The sequence below is a fragment of the Rhipicephalus sanguineus genome, chromosome 3, assembly GCF_013339695.2.
Source record: "Rhipicephalus sanguineus isolate Rsan-2018 chromosome 3, BIME_Rsan_1.4, whole genome shotgun sequence".
NCBI classification, from domain to species: domain Eukaryota; kingdom Metazoa; phylum Arthropoda; class Arachnida; order Ixodida; family Ixodidae; genus Rhipicephalus; species Rhipicephalus sanguineus.
This window is the reverse complement of record NC_051178.1, coordinates 8,021,095-8,047,855: the sequence shown is the minus strand read 5'-3', so window position 1 is coordinate 8,047,855 and position 26,761 is coordinate 8,021,095. Positions and strand designations below refer to the sequence as shown.

Sequence of the window (26,761 nt, the reverse complement as noted above, 5' to 3'; positions counted from 1 at the left end):
CTGCGAGAACACAAGAACAACCTCAAGGCGCGTACTGGAAGCAATTTAGCTATTCACTGTGCCGACTGTGGCTGCAGTCCTAATTTTGATCAGACGCGCATCTTGCGCAGATATCGTAATAGCCGTGCCCGCGAAATCTATGAAGCACTCGCAATTTATTCCATTGGACCATCATGTGTAAGCACACCATCGATCGCACTAACCGACAAGGAAATTAAGTATCTCCGCACGTGATCATAGCACCGTCATGGACTAGTTGGGACGCATGCGTTGACTTCCCCCCTCTCTCTTTTGTTTATTTCCTTCTCCCAAAAAGCGTATATATTTGTGCACTTACGAAATAAACGCTCATGTTGTTAGCCAGCGCCAAGTCCTGTCACCTCTCTTGTCTCGTGTTTCTGCGCTGTTCCCTGCTATGAAGCCAAGCCAACAAGCTCAAATTTACACCCTTTTAGAGACCATGCTTGCCGCGCGTCCCTAACCACCCCTCATGCTTAGAGAGAAGAGTAATCAGGAACAATGCCCATGTGTCACTAACTTCCAGTTTCCCGCGAAGGGCCGCTTGTTATAGCAACGCCTCTTCCTGTCTTCAAGTTGCGTCTACTTGCCGATAGATATCCGCTGCGGTCCGACGGACGCGCGTCGCTGTTACCTTATCTGGTCGATCGTGTCTCGCGAGTGTCCCCACCTAAAATGTTTGTATCTTACACCGTGACTGGGAGCCGTGACGGAGTCACGAAAAAAGAATGACTTTATAGTGATTTTATATGTAACGAGACTCCGTGCAGACCTTTTGTTTTCGTGGACTGCTGGAATTTTCAAGAAGTTGCCCCGCTTCGGAGCACTGTGATCGCTGTTACGATGATAAGTTATCGATATCACTTTATTTTATTACATTTATTATTCCGATTATAAAAATAACATTTGGGATATAAAATAAGAGGAATGCAATTAATGAAGCACAGAATAGTGAGATTTCAACTATAGAAGTGCCAGGTCTATTTACTTTTAGTACAGTGTTCTGTATACTGTACTTTTAGCTCACCCATTTCAGCAGGGTTGCCAGATCCTCGAAGAGAAAAAGAGCCATGAAATTAAGCAAAGTAGCCAGAACAGTAGCCAACTAGAAGCCGTTACTTTATTTTGGAGCCAGAAAAGTAGCCAAACGTCATTTCAGTTTAGCTGAATTATCACTCCGTTCTAACACTTAAATATACAAAAATATTGCCACGCCCACTTCCTGTTTTATTTTGATGTATTCGGGTTTGACCAGCAAGGACGGTTAGCAACGCTCAATGCTGACCGTGCCGCACTGTTCGTGAAGCTTTGCGATTGTAGTAGATCATTTTGTTAAGATTGCGCGCAGGACACGAGTAGTCTGGATTAATCCGGAGCTTGCGTGACCACCAGTGATAAGACTGGAAAGTTCGATGCATGATGCATAAAAGACGGCGCGCCTCAGCCATGAGCAGATTATCGGCGGCTGACGACCAGTTCGCCGCTATCAGTGTACAGCGTGTATTGCTGTAAGAATCTCGATGATACGAATCCCGCGGGGTCACGAAAAATATTCGTATTAGCCGAAATTCGTATCACCGAAACACATGTAAAACTAGCTATATTAACAGTCAGAGGCAAACTCATTTTTAGGAACACATAAAAAAAACATTTATTTCTTGCAGAAAAAATCTCTAATGTCTTTCTGCTTCTTTTTTTTCGCGAAGTCACTCAGCAGACTTCTTTGAAATCCGTAAAAACGCGTGCACGTGTCGTCGCTGATTTCATCAGCGGCCATAGCACGCCTCAGGACGTCGAGCGCGTGCAGCGTTTCAGCCGCCGGTGGTGGTCCTTCACCATCGCCCTCGTCTATGTTGTCGCCATCATCGCTGGAATCGGCAACCTCGCATGTGGCCTCCTCAACAATATCCTCCACCGTGCGCGCACCACAAGTGGCGAGGTTGTCATCCGCCGTGCAGAAGTCTTCAGCTGTACACCCAGCATCAAGCAGTTCCCAACCGTCAATTGGCTCTTCCTGCTCTGAGGGCACCTCTTCGGAACTCCTGAAGAAGCCGCATTTCGCAAAGCAGTTTGCTATGGTAGTCGGCGTTACTCGATCCCAAGCCATAGCGATAAAATGGATGGCGTCCAGGAGGCTTATTCGCAGGTCGCCTTCGTGTTTTCTGTCAATATTGGCAAGTAGGCGGCGCACAAGAAGGCCCTTGAAATGATGCTTGAGGTTTTTTATTATTCCAGCGTCAAGCGGTTGCAGGTGCGTCGTCGTGTTTGCGGGCAAAAAGATCAGTTTGACGTTTTGGAGCGTTACTTGCCTCGGGTGGGCGGCGCACTGGTCAAGAATCAAAACAATCTTCCGATTCTTGCAGGCCATCCTTCTGTCAAGGAGCGACAGAAATTCTTCGAACAGGGCCGCCGTCATCCACGCCTTTTTGTTTGCGCGATAGACGCACGGCAAATGGCTCTCGCGCTTGAAACACCGAGGCTTTTGGGATTTGCCAATTACCGTCAGCTTAAGTTTCTCCGACCCGTCTGCGTTACAGCACAAAAGCACCGTTATTCGCTCTTTGCTTTTCTTGCCTCCTTGGCACGCTTCGCCTTTTAAGCAAAGGCTCTTCTCAGGCTGAAGGTTAAAAAACAGGCCAGCCTCGTCTGCGTTAAAAACATCACGAGGCTCATACCCAGAGATGAGTGACTGCAGCTTCGCGAGCCAGTCGCTAACAACGGTCTCGTCAGCCTTCTTCGCTTCCCCACAGACGCTTTTGTAAACGAGACCGTGTCTCGTCTTGAAACGGTGCAGCCACCCACCTGAGGCCTGAAATCCGTCGATGCGCAGAGCAAGTGCGATCTCGTCGGCTTTCTCACGCAACACTTTGCCATCGATGTTCACACCAGCTGCAGTAACCTCCTTAAACCAGGTCAGAAGAGCTTCTTCAAGCTTCACGTGTTGGGCTGTCTTCGCTTGCCTCGCGTTGACGTTAAATGAAAGCACATTCTTCATTATTGAGTCCCGCTGTCCAACAATTGTGCTTAATGTCGACGTTGCGAGGCCTAGCTCCTTAGCCAACTCCGTGCGTTTTCTTTTGGGATCCTCATCGACCTTTCGAAGAATGTCCAGTTTCTCCTTAAAGGAGAGGGCTTTCCGCTTGCGAGACATAGCTTGCTGCCACTCGGCAAAAAAGGCACTATCACAACAAAGCAAGAACGCGGGCTCGAGCACAGCAACCACAACCACTCTGTCCGACGGCACGCATAGAAGAAAGAAGCTCCCGCGGGCCGTGCCTCTCCCTCTCCGGCGTCTCCGCCTGCCGGCCTGCCTCCGCACCAAGAAAAAAAAAAAACGTGGCCAGCGCCATCTGTAATCTTCAAGAGAAAGCAAAAGGCACACTCCGGCCTCCGATACACGCAGATCTTGGAGGCTGTCGCGCGCTGCTCGCCGGCGGCGCTGGCAACGTGCCAAACCGGCGGCGCCGCACGCATTCCAGCGCCGTAAGTGCACGCTGCTATCTTCCGCGGCCGTCGGTGGGGCCAACGTTGCGTTGGGTGGGGCGGCGTTTATTCGTATCAAACGACGCGGGTCAAAAATCAGTTCGTAACAACCGTACTCAAGCACGTTGTAAATTAATGGGCCTTGGCCGGGACCACAGAAAAATTCGTATCATCCCGAAATTCGTATTAGCCGTGATCGTATCATCGAGATTCTACTGTAGTTTGAGTTTTAGTTTCCCGGCTACAAGTTCGGCCAAATAAACAGTTTCATCTCGACACGCCGACTGCTGGCTTCATCGACATCACGACCACGTGACATCTGGTGGAGGTGCTGCTTCCTTGATGTTCCGGACACCTACGAAGAGCCGGGAACCAAGCCCACAGCGTGAAGAAGACGTCGAAGACCTCGTGCAACAGTGAGCTAGCTGCAGACATAAAGGAGTACCCCCCCAATACGGACCCCTACCGGACAAGACAAAAGCCACGGCGACAAAGACAACAGGCACGATGACGGCCGCACCGAACCCTGCCGCAATAGTGATGCAACCGCCCAGGGAGCCGCCGTCATTCGGTGGTTCGCCATGTGAAGACCCCGAAACCTGACTGGAGACGAATTGAAAGGGTCGCAACATTTAACAACTGGAACGCCGACGACAAGCTGCGCCACGTGTACTTCTACCTGGAAGAAGCAGCAAGGACATGGCTCGAGAACCGGGAATCCACACTTCGAACCTGGGATCTCTTTCGGAGTGCTTTTTTGGAGACGTTCACGAGTGTAATCCGAAAGGAAAGGGCCGCAACCTTGCTAGAGACATGGGTTTCACTCCCGAACGAAAACGTGACCATCTTCGTGGAAGAAATGACCCGGCTGTTCCGCCACGCTGACCCCAACATGCCAGAGGAGAAGAAGGTTCATTTCCTCATGGGAGAAGTAAAGGAACAGCTATTCGCTGGACTTATGAGAAATCCACTGAATACCATCCAGGAATTCGTCTCAGAAGCCACGACCATCGAGAAGACGCTGGAAATGCGAATCCGGCAGTACAAGCGCCGCTTGATCCAAGACAGCACAGCGGTTCAAGCCATCGGCTCCGACGACCTGCGCGAGACCATAAGGGCTGTAGTGCGCAAAGAACTTCGCCGAATGTTCCCGTCACGCCAGCCTCAAGCTGCCTCAATCACAGACATCGTCCGAGAGGAAATCCAGCAGTCGCTGGGCATCCCCGAGTCAGCGCAGCCGCAGCTGCAAGCAATGAGCTACGCTGGTGCAGCCCGACGCAACGCCCCCCCCCCCCCCCCCCCTCCTTGCCCACGTCAAGACGCCGCGCCGCCCCAGCAGTTCCACCGCCAGGCACCACCGCCGCCACCACCAACGTCATACCGCCCGCCAGCCGGCCAGCAACACGCCGAGGAAGACCGACGTTTGGCGTGCCCCCGACCACCGCCCACTCTGCTACCAGTGTGGTGAAGCTGGCCACACCTATCGCCGCTGCCAGTACCGACAGATGGGACTGCGTGGGTTCGCCATTGACGCGCCGCGTCCACTGCGGGGTGGAAGACCACGCGACATCGCCGACTACCTCGCAGGAACGCAGTGGACGCCCTGACAACCTTCCCGTTCGCCGTCGCCAGGCCGTTATGCCTCACCGCAGCGCCGCCAGTACACTGGCCCAACCCGGGGCCGGTCACCTAGCCCGTATCCGAAAAACTAAGGGCAGCAACCGATGGAGGTGCGGTTGCTGTACGACGAAATAAGATCCTCCACCGCCGACGACGACGCCGCGACGAAATCTCAAGAGCATGACGCAAACCAGACTTAGCCCTGACGACGAAACCTCGGTCCCTGAAGAAGACCTGTTGGCGCGACGTAGAAGCAGCAGGACAAGCCGACCTAGTCGTGACCCGATGCTGCGATTTAACCGCAACGCAAGACGACGGATTAGCGACCTTGACGTACTATTCGACGGCCACAACGTCACCGCTCTCTTCGACACTGGTGCCGACTATTCCGTCGTCAGTGGACCATTTGCCAAAAGATTGAAGAAAGTTAGGACCGCTTGGCAAGGCCCCGAAATCCAGACCGCTGGGGGCCATCTAATAGCTCCGGCTAGAGTCTGCACCGCAAGAGTCACTATCAATAACCGGACTTATCCTGCGAGCTTTGTAATCTTACAGCAATGCTCCAGGGATGTGATACTTGGGATGGACTTCCTAAGCCACCACGGCGCTGTCATCGATCTGAGGTCTGAGTCAATAACACTAACCTCAGAAAAAGCGCTGCCACCACACACGACGCCAGGAAACCCCGTATTGAATGTCATAGAAGAGTACGTCACTGTTCAGCCTCTCTCCAGCATCGTGATTTCCGTCGGCACCGAAGAACCCGCAGACCTTGAAGGTGTCATCAAGGGCAGGGGCGTAGCCAGAAATTTTTTTCGGGGGGGGGGGGGGGGTTCAACCATACTTTATGTATGTTCGCGCGTGCGTTTGTATGTGCGCGTCTATATATACGCAAGCAAAACTGAAAATTTTCGGGGGAGGGGTGAGGTGAGACCCCCCCCTGGCTACGCCCCTGATCAAGGGCGATCAGAACCTACCTTCTGAACCGTCAGATTTGCGTCGCAAGAGGCATAGCCGAGCTGCGTGATGGCAAAGCAAAAAGGTAGTGCTGACCAACTTCAGCCACGAATATAGGCACCACAACATTGGTACGACGGTCGCCTACATACCCGAATTTGTGGACGCCAGCAATGCTTTCACCCTCTTCGATGCTACCGAACCTGCTTCGACGGATCGACGAACCCAACCAGATTTTGATATCAACCCGAGCCTCCCGAAGCACAAGCAAGACCAGCTAAAAGCCCTGCTACTACAATTCAAGGAGTGCTTCTCGTCGTCGTCAAGAATTCGACAGACCCCAGTCGCGAAACATCGCATCATAACAGAAGAAAGTGCCTGACCAATCCGTCAGAGCCCGTACAGAGTTTCGACGCGAGAACGCGAGGCCGTCAAGAAACAGGTCGACAAAATGCTACGCGACGACATCATCCAGCCGTCCGAGAGTCCGTGGGCGTCACCTGTGGTGTTAGTGAGGAAGGATGGAACCCTACGTTTTTGCGTCGACTATCGTCGCCTGAACAAGGTCACGAAGAAGGACGTGTACCCTCTCCCACGAATAGACGACGCCTTAGATCGACTCCACAACGCCAAGTACTTTTCGTTGATGGACCTCAAGACCGGCTACTGGCAAATCGAAGTCGACGAGAGAGACCGAGAAAAGACTGCCTTCATAACACCAGACGGCCTTTTCGAGTTCAAGGTCATGCCCTTTGGTCTTTGCTCGGCACCCGCGACTTTCCAACGTGTCATGGATACAGTACTGGCTGGCTTGAAGTGGCAGACTCGTGTACTTGGACGACGTCGTTCTGTTTGCTTCAAACTTCGACGAACACCTACGGCGACTTGAAGCTGTACTTCAAGCAATCAAGAGCTCCGGACTCACCCTGAAGCCAGAAAAGTGTCGCTTTGCGTACGAGGAGCTCTTGTTCTTGGGACACGTGATAAGCAAGTCCGGAGTACACCCTGACCCGCAGAAGACAGTCGCCATCGCTACATTCCCGCCACCTGCCGACAAGATGGCCGTGCGTCGATTTCTCGGCCTGTGAGCCTATTACAGGCGATTCGTCAAAAACTTTGCCCGCATCGCCGAGCCACTTACTAACCTCATCAGGACCGACGTCGAGTTCAAGTGGGAAACACCGCAGGAGGAAGCATTTCAAGAACTAAAACGACGCCTGCAGACGCCTCCGTTACTCATGCATTTCGACGAATACGCCCAAACAGAAGTGCACACCGACGCAAGCAATGTAGGACTCGGCGCCGTTCTTGTGCAGAGGACTGATGGATTGGAAAGGGTAATCAGCTATGCTAGCCGGTCGCTATCAAAGGCGGAAGCCAACTATTCCATGACAGAAAAGGAGTGCCTTGCCATAATCTGGGCTACATCAAAGTTTTGCCCCTATCTTTACGGCAGGCCCTTCAAAGTTGTGAGCGACCACCACGGCCTGTGTTGGCTAGCTAACTTGAAGGACCCTTCAGGTCGCCTCGCACGATGGAGCTTGAGACTTCAAGAATTCGACATTACCATCGTTTAAAAGTCCGGAAGAAAACACTCTGACGCCGACTGCCTGTCTTGTGGCCCCGTGGACCCGCCGCCGAGAGACGACGAGGATAATGACTACTTTTTGGGAACCATAGGTGCCGACGACTTCGCTGAACAACAGCGATCCGAACCGGCACTTAGAGGCCTTATGGAATACCTCGAAGGCAAGACCGCTGTCGTTCCGAAAGTATTCAAGCGAGCACTGGCGTCGTTTTTCTTACGCAACGGTGTTCTCCAAAAGAAGAACTTCTCACCACTTCGAGCCAAGCACCTTCTCGTGGTGCCTTCAGAATTGCGACCAGAAGTCCTCCAGGCCCTGCACGACCCGACAGCAGGACACAAAACAACATTGTAAAGAAAGCCCTGTGTGAATGTTGGCCATTTGCTCTAGTACCTTCACACATTATTATGCAGCTGCGTGACGCTTGTTACAATGTTAAAGAAGTTTGCTTTCGGTTTTCTAGGCATAATTAGCTGTATAGTTAAGTGCTGGGTGAGATAAAAACGCGTGTGTTTTGTGTCTTTCCTAAGCGGGCATACACCATAATATGCATTGTTGTACTGTTTAGGGTGTTCAATAAAACAAGAAGTCTGTTTTATGTTGCAAAAGCCTTTATTTCGTCTGTGTTAACAGATCATACAAACAACAGCTTAGACGCATGCACGTAAGATACGCATGCAGTGCATAGTAATAAGAAAAGTGGTCCGTCATGTTCAAACAAATAAAATAGAAAAATTGACGTAACAAACGTCATGGTTGTCTAGGGCAGCAGCGTCGGCAGCGCAAATATCAAACCAGACTGAAAAATGAATGCTAAAACAGCAAGTAGCATTCGCTTTGCTCAAGGCTTCTATGAGCCACGCGCGCCCACTTTTCGTCAATGATTGCCGTAAGTGGCGCCACCTGTACAGCTCAAAACAGCAGTGCTCGAGGTGGATAGCGGCTAGAAAGCCTCAGCGAGTCCCCCGCTAGCTACGTTAGCGTGCCTAATCTAGATGAATATGAAAATCATGGCGGCCGTGACGCGTTTCGGGCGCACGCAATTGCTTCCGGTATACAGAGTACACAAAAGTCATTACACCAAGGGAGCCACAGCCGGCATTGTAAATGCACACTGATTTTTTTATGGTCGTGCTAGGTTTTAGCGTATATTAGCTGTTGATGCCAGTGCCACAACAATAGCGAAAAAGTAGCCAAGTAGCCAACGTCATTTTTTTGTCGCCGCGGCCTCTTAAAAGTAGCCAATTTGGCGTAAAGTAGCCAAATATGGCAACCCTGCATTTCAGATAAATCAAGTTGTCCCACATGAAAAAAGCAAAAGAAGTTCAGTCCTTGTCCCTCATGAAACTTCTCCAAATAGTTTGCCCCACGTGAAAAAAGCATTTTTTTTAGATTCTTTATATGGAACATATATGTGCAAGGTATGTGGAGCAATTTTAAGAACTGAGCAAAGTCCAAGCCTGGCCCGACCCGAGCCGGCCACCTCAAACCTGGGCCCGACCCTAAGCCTGGAGCTTCAGGCCCGAACCCGGCCCGGGCCTGCCGTGAAAACCACTTCACCCGCCGGGTTTTCGGGTAGGCCTGAGGCCGTGTAGTGCTCTTGTACTGACACCATTTTTCTAAGGCGAGTTTACCTTGCCATGCAAATCCCCTGTAAACAGAAATGGCTCTGAGCAAGAATGAAGCTCAGCAAATTCTGATAAGATATTTTATTTTGATATTTAAGTCAATTTTCTCATGGTGTACCTACCGGCATCGACACTAGCTAGGCGTCGGGCTACAGTACTAATTCTGGTGACTTGACACAGCAGTCTAATTAGTTGGGATGACGTCAGGTACCAAAACTTCCCGAACGGCCGCTTTTGCATCACCAAAGAAGCCACGGTGAGGAGCAGCCATGGAAACGTCACGATATCTTGTGCGTAAAGAGAAGCTCATACCGTGTTGTGATGTACAGTAGGAACCGAAACTAGCTTTTAAAAACACACTGTAATTACTTTTTCAGGGTGCACTCATGCTTAGCACAGCATTTTCTAGGCTCCTGAGTGCTGGGCCTTTCATTTAACACAAGAAAACGACAAGTGAAAATTTTTGTGTCAGTAGCCCTTTAAAGATGGCAACTTTGTGCTCCTTGTGGCCAAGAGTGTCTTTGCCAAGTTGGCACCACAGCTGTGTGGGACATATTGTGCAGTCAAGCAGTGAGGCTACAATTGGCTCATTTCAAGACAGCAGGACGTTGTGCTCTACCACGAACCTCTTCCTTCTGGCAGGGGGCAGAGTTGCAAGGAGAGAGTGATGGCATGAGGAGACGAGGCAGTTCTGGAAGGTGAACCATGCAATTGGCCTGAAGGATGGTACAAGAGTGGCAGTGATAGAAGGAAACATGGTTTTGTGTGTGTGTGGAGCACAGTGCCATGCAGTGGAGAGAATAAAAGAATGTTTGGGTTGAACAACTGCTGTCGATGATGACAGGCACGACTAGGCAAATCAGTTTGCCACACCTAAACGGTATTACAATGAAGCCTCTAGTTGGTTAATATTTTTCATGGTGCCGATCGCATAATAACTATCGTCAATGAAAGACGGGCACCTTCAAATTGAGTAACAGCTAGCAAAATGGGCATATCGGCTAATAATAATAACAAATAATGATAATAAGTAATAATGCCCTCCTACTTTTGCCATATAACAGCATACCCTGGCCTGTGATATGTGGGTATACACCACACACGATAGAATGTTAAGGGAGGACATGTGTTTCCAGAAGAAAAAATTATCAAAAATCAATTTTTCAAAATAGCATTTTTGGAGTCTACATCTGCTCTTCTCCTTCCCATCTATTCCTATGTCTGCCACAATATCAAATTAAAAGGATATATGGTACCTGATTTTTCACCATCGTCCCTGCTAAAACAGCGCACATTTAATGATGCTATGCTTGCATTTTTTTTTTCAGAAGCCACGGATGTGGCTATTTCGCAGAAAGAAAACACAAGAGGAGGGTTAAGGGGAGCGCAAAGAACATGAACCGACTAGCCCAACAACGTGTGCTTCTAAGCTTGCATTGCACAGCCTTGAAGGCCTGCTAACTGAAGCCTACCAATGTTTTGCGAGTGTGCATGTGCACACACATTTAGAGACTCTTCACAATAAAAAAAAAAAGAAAATAGCAATGTGGGCGAGTTGGTTTAGGTTCCTCGTGGCAGTGTTACCCACTGAAGTGCGGGGTTTGAGGAAGCATGAGAACGGCACAGCAAGTGAGTGCCACCAAACAGAGGCACAACAAAAGAAGGGCAATGAATCCAGGGCTCACTAGACACAGGCCAAGGAAAGTATAGGGGACATTATTTGTAGTTCTTTAACTGCATTGTAGCAATTAGGATATAAATGTAGGGGTGTGCGAATAGTGAATTTTGGAACTGAATCGAATACGAATCGAATAGTGATGACACCGAACCGAATACGAATAGGATTCGAATGCTATTCGAATAGTTTTCGAATAGTAAGACAACCACTTTCAAAACATTTGTACAACTCCACAACATTTCATTTGGAAAAAATATTCACGGACTCAAAATACCTCAATTATGATAACCGAGGTAAGCTTGTATATGGCAGTGACTACAGCAGTCAACTGTCTCCTGCATTTAAATAAAATTCAGAAAAAAAAATTCAAACTCAATAACTTCAAACCGAACACAACGTATACAGCTAAAGATGTAATGAAACAGATGAACCTGCCACCATAACATGGACCTCGGCACCAAAAGCATGTAAACATCAGTGTTGAAGGCTAGAACAATTTACAAAAACGCAACACTTGCTTCCGTTGTTATTCATGAAGCTGAATGCAGTCGTATTCTCCACCTTCGGAGACAGGAACTGGTTAGTGCGATGCAGCTGCAGCATGGTAAAATCTGAGTAAGAGCCTTCATCCGGTAGTCTGTATAGTGTCGGTAGTCTCGTAAAAGCTTGGGCTACGTGCACAATGGTAATTTAGTGGTTAAAAGAAGAAAAACAACCTTTAGTTGTTCCAAAGTTAGGTTGTTTCGTGGTTTTCCCGTTGGTGCTGATTATTCGAAAAGTATTCGAAAAATATTTGAAAAGTATTCGGCATTTCGAATAATGTGTACTATTTGATTCGTTATTCGAAAATTTCGAATATTCGCACACCCCTATTAAATGTGAAGAAATTGAAGTGGACGCTGGCAGGAATGGAACCTTGGGAAAAGGTGCCTGATGCTCCAGCAATTGAGCTACGGCAGCCCTCCCGTCCATTTTATCGGGCATTTCTGCACTTGAAAATGTGCAAGCGTTAGCCATGATGGTGAGTGTGGAACACTCTTTTCTTGCCAGCTGGTGTCACATACCAGGTGAGCTCTTTAACGAGCTGACAGCTGAAGAATAAGCCCTCGCATCATACCTGAAGGCATCAAGTCTGCCAAAACGAGACCTCCACTATGGATGAACGCGGAATTTAAGAGCTCATAGTTCTTTCTTAGACACAACTTGCTGTCATGGCTACGAGCCTTGATGCCTGTTCTTAAAAAAGAATGACTCAATCAGAATATGAGGCGATATTAAAGGACCCCTGACAGCGAAATTTTCGTTGGTGACTTTTTTGCTGTAATTTGTAGCTTTGTGTCTGGTAATCTCTAAATTAAATCGTAAATGCTCTAGGGTATCGTACAACTAATTCTAGCGTAGTTAATTGTGACCATTTTAGCATCACTTCAAAACGCCCGCCTAAAAACCACAAGAAACTGGCGCCCCATGCAGGGGAGCGTCAAAGACCACGTGCACTCAAGCTGTGGTGACGTTGACAGCGCGGTTTTCAAATCGGGGCCCCGCGCGCGGTAGAGATTGAAAGTATGTGGGTGCCTCGGTATGGGTTAAACCTGTTAAGCGCGTGTCCCCTCACGAAAACTACCTCCAGAGCAGCCCGACAACAGAGCCAGAGGGGTGAGGAACAATAGGCCTCGCCGGGTGCCAGTCGTCGTATTGTGCACGTGCGCCCCGCAAACCTTCTGTGACGTCCACAATACTTGCTTTACTCGTGGAACGTCACACGGGGCCTCTATCTACGTCATACCAGGATGTCGCAAGGTGCAGCCAACTCAAGTGAGCACTCACGCTTACTTTAAAACCAAATTAAGATATCTTTAAGGCAACGTTCGTCACTAATAATTGGTCAGATGTGCGCCCCTATACAGGAAAGTCAAACAACACAAACATCTCGAGGTTTCAATTTTGGTGTCAGGGGTCCTTTAAAGCTACTCTATATCCTGCTTGCACCATGGAGCAGTAACTACTGCCAGTAATTCAAGATATCTTGCGTCATTAGGCCAGTTATTCGTTACGCTCGACGTGCGAGGTGCAAACAACCCGGTGCCTTTGCATTGTTGACACTCATAAAGGCCTGTGCCTGTTCTGTTGTCATAGGCTTTTATACGGCATCTTCCTCTCCAGCACTTCTTCAAGGAAAAACTGATGCCATATTGTCTAGCCTACCTGGTGTTACTTGGGTGAAGTTCGGGCGATGACAAAGTGAGTGAGAGTGGTTCAGGGAACATAAGTGTAAGTTAGCCAGCCATCTAACACTTATCTGGGGCACCACCGCATTGACCAAGCTGGCCACCACCCAACTAGATATTATGCGCCTAGTCACGCAAACTTAAACGAGTTGCATTCGTTCCTTGGCATGATAACCATTTATTGAAAATTTTTGCCAAACATGTCAGAAAGATTATTTACATTGTACGAGTTGTTGGAAAAGAATGTGCGGTGGCAGTGGTACTCTGAATTTAGTAAGGCAAAGCAATGTCCTAAGGACATGAAGGCACTTATGCATTTTGATCCGTCAGGTGTGGCTGTAAACGCAAGAGAGATTGTCTAGGGTTCACTTCAACTTTACAGGGCTAATAGAAGGTAAAATGGTTTTTGTGGTAGTGGATTCCCACACAAAATGGATAGAAGTGGTGCCAGTGAACCAGGCTACTTCGGGGCAACCACCGTTTACTGTTTACAGGACATATTTAGCCATTTCGGTGTACCAAGAACCCTGGTGTCTGATAATGGAGTGCAGTTCACCAGCCACGTGTTTGCGACGTTTGCTGACAGGAACAACATTATGCCTCCAAGAGCCGGCCCTTTTCATCCCCAGTCAAATGGAGAGAGCACTCAGGGCAATCAAGGGTGGCGGAAAGCTGTTCAATTACAGGAGGACTCCTCAGAAAATTGGAGACTCTCCATCAGAAATGACGCAGGGGTACCACGTATGATCATGCCTGTATGCCTAAAGCTAAAAAAGAAAACGATGAGTGGTTGCCTCCAGTGGACTGTGTTGTGCATGACCAGATCATCATCATCATCAGCCTGTCTACACCCAGTGTAGGGCAAAGGCCTCTCCCATGTTCCACCAATCAACCCGGTCCTGTGCTTTCTGCTGCCACGTTATACCTACAAACTTCTTAATCTCATCTACCCACCTAATTTTCTGTCTCCCCCTCACGCGTTTGCCATCTCTTAGAATCCAGTCAGTTACCCTTAATGACCACTGGTTATCCTGCCGTCGTGCTACGTGCCCGGCCCATATCCATTTCTTCTTGATTTCAACTATGATATCCTTAACCCCGTTTGTTCCCTGACCCACTCTGCTCTCTTCCTGTCTCTTAAGGTTACACCAATCATTTTCCTTTCCATCGCTCGCTGCGTCGTCCTCAATTTAAGTTGAACCCCCTTTGTAAGTCTCCAGGTTTTTGCTCCGTAGGTAAGTACCGGTAAGATGCAGCTGTTATATACCTTCCTCTTGAGGGATAGTGGTAGATTATCATTCATGATTTGATAATGCCTGCCGAATAAGCCCCATCCCATCCTTATTCTTCTAGTTATTTCACTCTCATGGTTCGGCTCCGCGGTTACTACCTGTCCTAAGTAGACAGACGTACTCCATTACAACTTCCAGTGTCTCGCCACCTATCACAAAGCGCTGTTCTCTGCCAAGATCGTTCCACATTACTTTAGTTTTATGCATATTAATTTTCAGACCTACTCTTCTACTTTCCGTATCCAGTTCAGCGGCGCTGAGCCGTGCCCCCACGACGGGAGGCAGAAAATAGCGCCCCTTTTCATTTCTTTCACGAATCACTCTCTCTCCAGTTCAGTAATCACGGGCTGTAATTCGTCTCCCGCGTTACTCATCAATGCAATGTCATCAGCGAATCGCAGGTTACTGAGATACTCTCCATTAACTCTTATCCCTAATTCTTCCCAATCTAGGGCCCTGAAAACCTCCTGTAAAGACAAGGTGAATAGCATTGGATCGCGTCTCCCTGCTGTACGCCCTTCTTTATTGGGATTCTGTCGCTTTCTTTATGGAGGACTGTAGTGGCTGTGGATCCGCTGTAGATTTCTTCCATTATGTTTATATAGGCTTCGTCGATGCCCTGATTCCGCAGTGCCTGCATGACTGCTGATGTCTCCACCGAATTAAATGCCTTCTCGTAATCTATGAAGGCTATGTATAGGAGTTGGTTGTATTCCACGCATTTCTCTATCACCTGATTGATAGTATGAATATGGTCTATTGTTGAGAAGCCTGTACGAAATCTTGCCTGGTTTTTTGGTAGCGATTGCAGCAATTGTGTAGTGGTAGAGCATCAGCCTCGCACGCAATAGGTCCGTGGTTCGAATCCTGGTGCTGGACAATTCCCAACCGGATTAAAAAAAAAAAAAAACCGCGTGATGATGGAATTGAGCAAAAATTACACCATTTCCCGCTAAAGGGGACCATGAGGCAATGCGAAGCCGGAGAACTTGCACGATCGCGTTCCGTTGGCATTCTTTGGGCATGCTACCGACCTCGCGTCATGGAACGCGAAGAGGAACGCTATGCGCATCTTATCTTCCCTCTAGCCTGGCCGTTAATTCTCACAGGGCGAGCGGGGAACGCAGTCGGCAGGCATGCGAGAGGGGGGCAGCAGAGAAGAGGAGAGAGAGGGGGAGGGGACGCACATGCGCTGGTGCTCATCGCGGCGTTGCGCAGGAGAGAATTTCAGAGGAAGAGTGGAAAGGGGGAGGGGAGAGGGGAAGTGGAGAGGGGGAGAGGGGGAATGGAGAGGGTATGCACATGCGCAGTTAGGGTGGTCACGCCGCACACCACCACCACCACCGGATTCAACTCCGCCATAAGATACTTCGCATCTAAAAACGCCAGGCCTGCGCTGAAACCGCAGCACAGTCACAGCGAAAGCTGGAAGAGCGGCGTTTCTAGAGCCCGTTAAGCTCTCTTCAGGCTACAATACAAGTACACTAGAAAGGTACCCACTACGCCATAAATCACAATATTTGTGATGTTGGGAAGCACCTACTAAGCCATTATTCGTCATTCTGCAGAGAAGCCAGGCACCAGCTACACGTCTGTAGGGAATTATGTGCACTTTGTTTACGCGACGACTGATGACGATGAAGAATTATGGCTCAGCCCTTTGTAATGGGTTGCAATCTTTAAACGGCCCACCAAATATGTAATTTGCATTGGGTGACACCCGGTCGCTATTCCCTTTCCCATCATGATGTATAACATACATTGACGTGGGAGAGAGACGAAAAGGGGGGGGGGGGCGAAGAACTTTACTGAGATCCCGAGGAAATGGATCATGTGCTTATGGGCTTCCTTGGCAACCAATACAAGTGCACTTGTGAGGAACCCACTACGCTATAAATCATTGTAATTTTACTGAGACCCCGAGGAAGTGGATCATGCGCTTATGGGCTTTCTCGGCAACCAATACAAGTGCACTTGCGAGGAACCCACTACGCTATAAATCATTGTAATTTTTTAGAAGTAGGGCAGCAGGCACTGTGCCATTTTTCGTCATTCTGCGGAGAGCGTTGGTACCTGCTAAACGCATGTAAGGCATTATGCGCGCTTTGTTGATGCTGTGTCTGATGACGATGAAGAATTATAGCAGAGCCCTTTGTAATGGGTTGGAAGCATTCAACAACCTACCCGTTGCGCAATTCGCATTGTGTAATGCCTGGTTACAGAATTCGCGTTCTGCGACGCTTGGTGCTTATTTTACTCTTCTACCACACTATATTGCATATGCTAATGTGGTTCCTTCCCGACATGAAGCTCGTATAGGCCCCTTTTGCAAAGCAGTTTCAAGCACCGGCATGGCTCAGAGGTTGAATACTGGGCTCCCACGCAGAGGGCCCAGGTTCGAACCTCGTTCCATCCTGGAATTTTTTTTTCTTATTTCGTTTTTTTTTTCTTATTTCGAGCGATACTGGTTACAGACACCGGCGGCGGCGGCGACGGACAACTACGGCGCCAAAAACGGCCGGTGAAATGATCTCATAACAGCTTTCACTGTAAAAGGCCTGGGGTGCAGCCTCACTGGTGACCACAGCCAGCAATGCACTCCCTCACCACAGCAGGATTGGCCACCCTGGTGTAGTACTTGGCGACTACCTCCCACATGAATACACCTGCATGACCACAACTACGGGTCAAATGGTAAACACATGGGTAACAGCGGCATTGGGAGGACAGATGGTCACAGCGGAGACTCCTCAAGCAATTTTTAATCAGGTGCCTGCTCGTACTAGACTCTCGCAAGGTGAGCCACCGGGCATCGACGCAGGCACGGTCAGCAAAGGACAGAGCGCAACGGCACTTTGCCTGCTGCCATCTGTGAGCCCCGAAGAAAGAATTCCGTACCCCATGTGGCTGCTGCTGTACCACCGCCCATGGCATCTGGACCAGACCAATTAGCCACACCACTCCTCCAATGCTCAACAAGATCACGCAAGCCAGTGCAGCGTATTTAAGGGGGAAGAAATTCGGCAGATCCCACTCATTCTGGGAGTCAATGTCACGCGAAGCAGTAGGCGATTAGTGGTCTATGCTGAATTTTTTTTCCATCGCTGTTGTTTGTGTCCTTCTCGGCCTTCGTCTTTCGCGCTGTTTCCCTCCAATATGTCGTACCAACTCGCCCAAGCAACCACTTTAGCTGAATTTTTTTTATTGCTTCGAGTCAAGTGTTGTGAGTTGGACCGACTTCTTTGTGCTTTTTGAGTAGTGATGGGTATACTGTGAGCAGGCCTGTAGCGAGAAATCTTTTTCAGGGCAGTGGGGAGCACTTGCTGAAGGCCTTGACTATTTGAGGAAAGGGGGGCTCTTGACCTCCTTCGTATTTCTTTTTTTGTGATACGGTTATTTGCTATGGTACTAAGAAAAAAAGAGGTTGTTTTATTAATTCTATAATGAAATAATGAGCCTACAGAAAGGATAACTGAGCTCTTGGAATCAAACAAGCATGCCAGCTTTCATTGAATTTGTTTTGAAAATAAACAAGGACTGCTCTAAATGGACGCTAAAGGAACAAAATGGTTTTTCTTGTATTAGTAAATTACGATTTCACAATACTGACTGCACCACTCTTGCCTCAAGAAGTGAGAAAATGAGCACAAAGAATACACCTATAGCGACACTACCTTGAAGTCCTCGCACCATCTTACCGTGATGTCACATATTTTGATGGCTTCTGCTGGAGCCTATGTAACCATTTATCGGTGAAAATGATTAGCAGCGTGTTGTAAGGGACCCAAAGTTGTTTCAGAAGAAGGGCCAGAGTTGGTTGTGCATAGTTGACACTTGTGACACGCTGTCTGAACCCAAAGAAAGAACACAACGTGAGCGCGAACTAACAACTGTTTATTTGATGAAAAATGACAAATATATACAGCGTGACAGAAAGAAGGACACCCGTAGCATTCACGAAGCACACAGCAAGAGAAGAGCCATCCACGTCATGCCTCAAGTCTGTCCATGTCTTATGTCTAAAGTTCATTGTAAAAATAACACTTCTAAGTTAGAACTTTAGACATAAGTAGGGGTGTGCAAATATTCCAACTTTCGAATATTTTTCTAATAGTGCTTGCTATTCAATTTGATTCGCATCGAAATTTTACTATTCAAAGTATTCGAACTTCTGGAAAATAAAATAACGGTTTATAATAACAGAAAATAAATATAAAGACGTTAAATCAGCGTGCAGCATGCTTGGTCTTGCGTTTTGGGGCGCCGACGTGCGAAACTGCTAGCCGCTTCCACCGATGCCCCGAGCAGTCGCTGTGCGACGAGCTTGCTGGGGCGTCCACTGCCGATGCGTAAAATGCCCATCCGCGGTTCCGAGGAACCAGCGGGCGATGCGATTTGTTGCTTGCGATGAAACACATTGCGATTTCTTTGTCTTCGCATGTCCGCAGGCGCAATGTTCTTGCCCGCAAAATGCGGATTCGTCTCGTACATAGGTGCCATGAGCGGAGTTAGGCCTAGCCACGTCACAATGTTTGTGGCCGCGGTACCCGATGTTTCAAAGTACGTCATGCTCGATCGCGAGTACGAAGAGTCGTCTCGCGATGGTCTTCGTCACGAGGTGTGAAATGCTGATAAGCAGAACAGCTTGTCCAAGACGCACGTCTGCGATGTTCGTGACGCGCGCGGCGAACTATCGTAATCTGATGCTTGAGCTTCCGCTTGCTGCTGCCAAACTAACGCGTAATTATATTCTAAATGATCGTCGATCTGTGAACACAGAACGAGTGCGAACGCGTCACTAAGTAGAGCTATTTTTGACAGCCATGACCTCGCGACGTGCAAGGAGCAGACGAGTGAGTATCGGACCAATGGTGAGGCGTGCTGAGGCAACATGGTGGACGCAGCCAATCGAAGGCCTCAAGAAGAACTTCAAACATTTGCTTTTTGTACGCTTTTTTCTGAATGGAGGACCTAGCTGGAGCGAGAAATTTGAAGATGGAGAAATGCTCTTTCAGACGAGCCCAAGATGGCGGTGCCCGGTTGCGCCGTCACGGAACTATAATTTTTTTTAATGCAGCTTTTTTTTTTGTGATTTCTGCAGTAATTTTCCCCACCTCGGCAAGCACAACAATTTTTCTACCGCACTTCTACTAGTTTTCAGTGACAATATTTTGGAATCAGGAAAAGGATTACAGAAACTGATAATGTGATTTTCGAAAATCGATCTTTTTTTTTATTTTTCGCGATACGAAAGCCGCATCCTCCCTTAGGAAAAAATCTGTTCTTTGACCATGTTTGTGACTTGTAATTGTTCCTGTCTCGTAAGAACATACTTAGGGATTCTCTGAAGCTTTTTTTGTAATTTCGCTTCGAAGTATTCGAAGAGTACTTGAGAAATATTCGAAAATTATTCGAAAATTATTCCATTCAATTTGCACTCCATCTTTATTATTCGAATTCGCCTCGCACCAAAAATTTTGCTATTCGCACAGCTAATAGCTAATTTTGCTATTTGCACAGACATAAAGAGATGGACAGACTTGAGGCATGATTTGGGTGGTTTTTCTCTTGCTGTGTGCTTTGCAAACGCTACCAGTGTCCTTTTTCTCACCCTGTATATATTTGTCATTTCTTCATGAAATAAACAGTCATTAGTTCGCACTCGTGTTGTGTACTACGTGTGTGTTTTTCCGTGCGTCTTTCTTTGTTTTAAGACAGTGCGACACAAGTATCAACTAGGTTTCAGAAAATTTCACTGAACCAATGTGGCCAAAATATGCAAAAAGACTTCGAAGTTTGTGACATCACATTATTCATGCACTAAGTTTCGGCGCAAAATTCAAACTGGAAACTTTTACCTTGATTTCCTATTCTAATAATTATGCTAAAATGGTGAAAATAATAACAGAGTTCTGAAAGAATAATTTATCTGTCTAAAGTGATTTAATGTTTCTCTTTAGTGTCCCTTTAAGACCCACGTACCCTCACCAAGCTTTGCAATGTATATAAATCCAGTTACTGCCAAAATGTAAGATGAATATTTTATGAGAACATGCGAGTTAAACAACATTTAAAAACAACAACATAATAACATTTCAAGCACAATTAATGAGACATTTATGTCAAATTTTTTTGCTAACATTTTGTTGTACCACCTTTCTCATTTTTTTTTATTTCACTGTCATTCCTCATTGTCATTTTTTATAGTAATTGCATTATTTACTGGCTTTCTTTTGTGTTGTGTGGATTGTTCTACGCCTTGTAAACTTAGAAATAACATCGATCTGTTTATTATGCATTATATTTTTGCTTTCTGTAGAGTTGTTGTAATTCATGTACGCTCCCTGTTTTATTGTTTTTCTATTTCATGTTTCCAATAAGCTTTTCTATTGCTCACCACTTGCCTGCCCTGTATTCAATCAATGCAATATCGACAAGAGGTCCCCCTGACAGTGTTTACTTTGGGAACTCCTTCTGTAACACTTATGAACTATGCCACTTGTATTCTTATAATGTTAATAAACTTCAAACAAGAGATTACAGATTTTATAGTTGGTGATTTTAATGTAGACATAACAGGAGCAAACATACATACTGCAATGACTTACAGCAACCAACCACATGCTACACCTCATAAATAAAAGCACTGCACCAGTGATATTGGTTTTGGTTCCCAGTTGTGGTGGTGGTGCTTGGTTTGCTGTACACCCACAGGGCACAATTTTTTTTACTGTCCATACCTGCCGGGAGGTGACTACACGAGTCTTGGCCTTTCAAATCTATTCCAGAATTTTCATTGAGAGGGGGTAAAACAACATGCTTTTGTTTCTTGCTTCTCAGGGCTGCAGTTCTGAATGGTTGCAGTACCGCTTCCACATGCCAGCGATCATACCAGTGCTCGTAATTATAGTGTGCATGTGCAACTACACACATGCAGAACAAAGCCTGTTATCACCCGGAAAATATAGCAACCCTTTTCCACACTTAGCACATTACATTGTATGAAGGTGAAGCCAAATATACGTGCACTGCAGTGTGATGCTAGTGCAAGTTCCTCATCGAGATAACATGCCAAACCATCGTAGTAGAACAGCGCCGGCGAAAACAACAGACCAGACGAGGAGAAGGACACGTAACACAAGGCGCACTAACATTGTGTAACTAAATTTGTGTTACGTGTCTTTCTCCTCGTCTGGTCTGTTGTTTTCGCCGGCGCTGTTCTACTACGATTATGAACCAACTAGCCCAAAAGTACATTTTGACATGCCAAACCATAAATAACAAAGGCCACACATAAACTTGGTGACTGTGACAATAGTTGTAAAAAATTTTTACAACTATTGTCATTCGATATGTTCATTTCAGTTGCTGTTTATTGGGCTGTGCCCATACAATCGGTCAGAAATCTCCCAGGCAAATCAAAAGGGTTGCCAGGTATGATTATCCATTCATAAGTCTCGCATCGTAGTGCTACACATGAGAAATGCATAACTTATGAGGCCTTCTATGCAGCACCTGTTTTCAGTGGTGACATACTCCTGATCACTGCCCTAGGAGTGGCTCATGAAATGATCTGCTCAATGAAACAGAGGGCTGTATGTTTCTCTCCCTTATACCAAGTGGCTGTCACCTTTTCATTTCAGACTGCTATGGGGAATACGTGGTAAAGAAAAGGGGCCTTCGATGGCATACCTCATGGAGCAGGGCCTGCTGTGCCGATGGGCGGCCGCCATCCACTTGTGGTCCCGCACTGTTGGGGCGAGAGGAGAACACATTTTTTTCTCTCACATAATCAACTATTTCCACGAGGAATCTGCAAGGCCACAGAACTCCCAGAGTTTTCTTAACTTACAAAATTACCAGAGCTGCGTGAATCACAAAACTTTGGGTGCAAAGCAAATTTGAACATTATAGTTTGAGTGTGAATCCAATCAAATATTCTTCAAGTACTTCCAAGCGAAATTACAGAAAAATCTGCAGAGGATCCCTGAGCATATCCTCATGAGGTGCGAACATGAAAGCATTTCCTTTCTCAAGGTTGGTGTTACAGAGGGGTGCTGCAAAGTGGTGTACCTGAGTTGTGTTATAAAGAAAGAGGTAACGCAGAGACCGAATTGTGTTTATTCACATGATTTGGTGAAGCTCAAGTGGTGTCGACAACACTTTACACGTCCTCATCTATTTTGTCATCGAGGTACTATAAATCACGTCGACAAGTCTGACAATGTCGGCATCGGACTTACTGCCGCTACGTGTTTCAATATTTGCGGAGGCAGTGTTGCAGGCTGCTGCTGCTACACAGCCTCCACAGAAGACGAAGGCCAACTCATGTGGCGGACAACCCTTCGAGCTCTTCTTCTGGTGCCCCCTGTCCTACCACGCGACTGTGACTGCTTTCTGTGGCAGTGGTTGGCGCCGGCACTGCTTCCCGTAGGAGGGGTCATGTGTTTTTCTTGCATGGCTTTTGCAAACCCCAGACAAATGTGCGTTTTTGCAAACCTCGCCAAGTAACACTTTCGCGTTAAAGGGGCCCCCCAACACTCTTCAACCCCCCATTCTTTACTCGTGGATTGCGTAGACTGAAGTACGGACGAACTAGTGCAGCAAGAACGGCAGCGATAGCGGCATGCAGTATGAAGTCAATCAATTTAGAAAATTCAAAATACAAGAAAAAAAATGCCTACCCTCAACTCGATTTTCGCGGGGTCACGTGACCACATTTCACTCTCTGCTGTGACGTCGGATGGCGCTCCAATAAAATGGGCTCAAAGCTCTTACGTAGGGGAAGCCTGCACACCATTGTTGCTTCTCCTTTCCGACGTATTGTTGACGTCGTTGCCATAGTAACAAATGTGGTTCCTGACACCTGACTTGTCAGAACTTGAGCGGGTGCTACTGCTTCGAAGCGTGGCTGGCAAGGCTTTGTCTGCTGTTCCTTACAACGACATGCCATGTTATTCCCTCCTCTCATTCTGAGAAGGGAACTTGTAGAGCGGCATGGGGGGTTAAACACGGTCGCCCCTACGCGGGTTGTTCGGTGAGCAGCCCGACTGTGCAGCGACGACAATTCAACGAAGAGGATTACTTGCACCGTTTCAACAACAATCATGAGCCTACCGCACCTGCGGAAAGAGGCAGCTCGCAAACGTACAGACGCAAAAAGAAGGAAGAGGGACAAGCGTTTCATATGGACATCCGACCGACGCAGGCAAAAAGAAACCAGAGGCGAAATGGCAGCCAGTGCCTCTGTCGTACGCAACCCCCAAGTAAAAAATGGGGGGTTGAATAGTGTTGGAGGGCCCCTTTAAGATGTAGTGCAAAACACTCCAAAACAGAACTTTTCCTTTTGCAAGGTAGCCCATATACCTTGCACGAAAGTGAAACTGTGCTGCTAGCTATTGTGTAGCAAGGCTGTGCAATATTGCCATGAGCCTGAATAACTTGATATTTAGCTGTTTCTATGGTGATACTAACGAATTTTATATCGCAGGCTGATTTTACGGCACCAGGACATCATTTGGAAAGCACGTTTCGCAAAACGAGTTGATGGAGTACGAAACCGAAACCACGTTTGCAGCATTAGCAACAACGGAGCGTCAGTGGCAGGTTTAGTGACAAAGCCATCACAAAATGGCGATGGAATGCATTTGAGAGCTAGCCCGCATTGGCTTATTTCATGCTAGACTATGGTCTGCCTACGACAAATTTGTTCCCAGCAAAATGGAAATGGTGATGTGCCCCTTTCATTCTAAAAGCTCCTATCGAAGGAAAATTATTTTGCACACTGAGGACAGCTATGCCACGTCTATTCTGCGTGCCCGAAACGTGTGTCCGTGTGTGGTGCAAACAGAGGAAGAAGGTCCTCAGTTGTGCAATGACCAGGAAAAGTTTCTACGGGCTGAAAATACCCGGGCCTCAATGACAAGCTTGCAGGCGTTCTTGCAGACAGAATTGGATCACTCAAGGAAAGAAACTGCCTGAAGAATAAATTTCACTTTCCATGAGGGTGCATTGTACTTGCCTCTTTTTTCATGTGACTCACCATTGCAGCATTCCACAGTTTTGAAATATTGTTACGGTGAGATGCGTTTATTCACAAGAGATGATGGATGCGAGAGTCCCAGGATCGAGCAGATCACAGTTCGTGCCCCCTTCGTTCTCCTCTCCTTGCATGCGTTCCCCCAGTATCGTAGCAATTCCCCCTTTGCAGATGATGCCCACCGGGCGAGTCAGGTTTCGTTGCGACGATCAAAGCGTTTGAGACGGGCAACATGCACGACGTTGGCCTTGCTTGAGCGATGGCCAGTAGACAAGAGTCGAGATATCACATACGTGACATCGCTGAGACGTGCCACGACAACAAAGGGGCCAGTGTGGTTGGCCAGGAACTTTTGGCATAGGCCACGCTTGCGAAGCGGCATCCAAAACCACACCAAATCGCCTTTTTCATACAATACGTGTCGGTGACGTCCGTCGTAACAGTTCTTAGAGTATTTCTGGGAAGCGAAAGTACGAAGGCGGGCGATACGCCGGGCCTCTTCTGCACGGCAAAGGGTTTCGGCGAGAGTAGGTTGGTCCGTTTCAGAAAACGGAAGAATAGTGTCAAGAGCTGTGCGGAGTTGGCGTACGTAGAGCAGATAAAATGGACTGTATCTGGTCTTCTTGTGCTGTGCAGTATTGTAGGCACAAGTTATAAAGGGCAAAACAGCATCCCACGTTTTGTGTCCGGATTTAACATACATGAAAATCACGTTGACGAGAGTTCTGTTGGTTCCCTCGAGTAAACTGTTAGTCTGCGGGTGATACGGGGCGGTGTGACGAAAATGAGACTTCGCAAGACGAAGCAGGCCTTCAACTACGTCGTCAATAAATTGCTGCTCGTGATCACTGATGATGACACATGGGGATACATGGCGTAATATAATGTGCGACAGCACGAACTGCGAAACTTGAGTGGCCGTTGCTGCAGGAATTGCCGCAGTTTCAGCATAGCGTGTCAAGTGGTCGACGCCCACTATAATCCATCGGTTGCCGTTCGTTGATCACGGAAAAGGGCCGAGCAGGTCAACACCAACGACCTCAAATGGTGAACCAGGGGGTGCCATGGGATGAAGAAGTCCTGCTGGCTCGATTGTCGGACGCTTGTGGCACTAACATTGCTCACAGTTGGCAACGTATGTAGCCACACTTTGATGCATTTTTGGCCAGAAGCAGCGTTCTTGTGTGCGCTGAAACGTCCTGGAAAAACCCATATGTCCAGACGTAGGGTCGTTGTGCATAGCTCGGAGTACGCGATGTCGCAAACTTGTTGGCACAACTAGAAGGGGCGCCTATGCCGGAATAATTCTTCTTGTAAAGAATGCCATCCTTTACGACGAAACGCTGTTGACCGTTCGTTCCGGAGATAAAGAAAGGGGCAAGACTGTTGTCATTGCGTTGCTCTGTGCGAAAAGCGGTCAGGCCAGGAAATGGGGCATCGACAAGTGCTAAATATTCATCAAAGTTGTCTGCGTCACACTCGGTTGTCGAAAGGGGAAGCCGGGAGAGGCAATCGGCGTCGGCATGACGATGACCGCTTTTGTAACAAACTTCGAAGTCATGTTCTTGCAGTCGTAACGCCTAACGAGCAAGACGACCGGAAGGGTCATGTAGTCCAGTGAGCCAACATAAAGAATGATGGTCTGTAATAATGGAAAATCGGCGTCCGTAGATATACGGGCGAAACTTGTAGATGGCGAATACGACCACGAGGCATTCCTGCTCTGTGACAGTGTAGTTGCGCTCCGGTTTACTTAAACGACTGGCATAGGCAACGACGTGTTCAGTAGCTCCGTGGCGTTGGACCAAGACGGCGCCGAGACCTACACCAGTGGCGTCGGTATGTACTTCTGTAGCAGCAGATGCGTCATAGTGGCGAAGTACGAGCCCTGAAGAAAGGACAAACTTGAGTTGCGAAAACGATGACTCGCATTCTGCTGACCACCGAAAAGGCACATCCTTGTTGAGTAGGCACGTCAAAGGGTAAGCGAGGTCGGCGAACTTAGGCACGAAGCGACGGAAGTAGGAGCATAAGCCCAGAAAGCTTTGCAACTCTCGTACAGACTGAGGTGGTTTGAAGCTGCTGACTGCAGCGACCTTCTGAGGGTCGGGTCGAACTCCATGCTTGTCAACCAGGTGACCGAGAACCAGAGTCTCACGGTTGCCAATGTGACACTTCTCAGAATTCAGCGTGAGCTTAGCTCTCTCAAGGCAGGTGAGGACAACGTCTAGA

The 26,761-nt window shown here is 47.7% G+C and overlaps 1 protein-coding gene across 1 annotated transcript in view; it reads right to left on the bottom strand.

Moving 5' to 3' along the window:
* LOC119386432 (proteasome adapter and scaffold protein ECM29) overlaps positions 1-26,761 on the bottom strand; it is an 814,720-nt gene that overhangs the window by 165,056 nt on the left and 622,903 nt on the right. Inside the window, exon 40 of the mRNA XM_037653733.2 lies at positions 22,183-22,240. Coding sequence (XP_037509661.1) covers positions 22,183-22,240 — 58 coding nt within the window. The remainder of the gene's footprint in view (positions 1-22,182; positions 22,241-26,761) is intronic.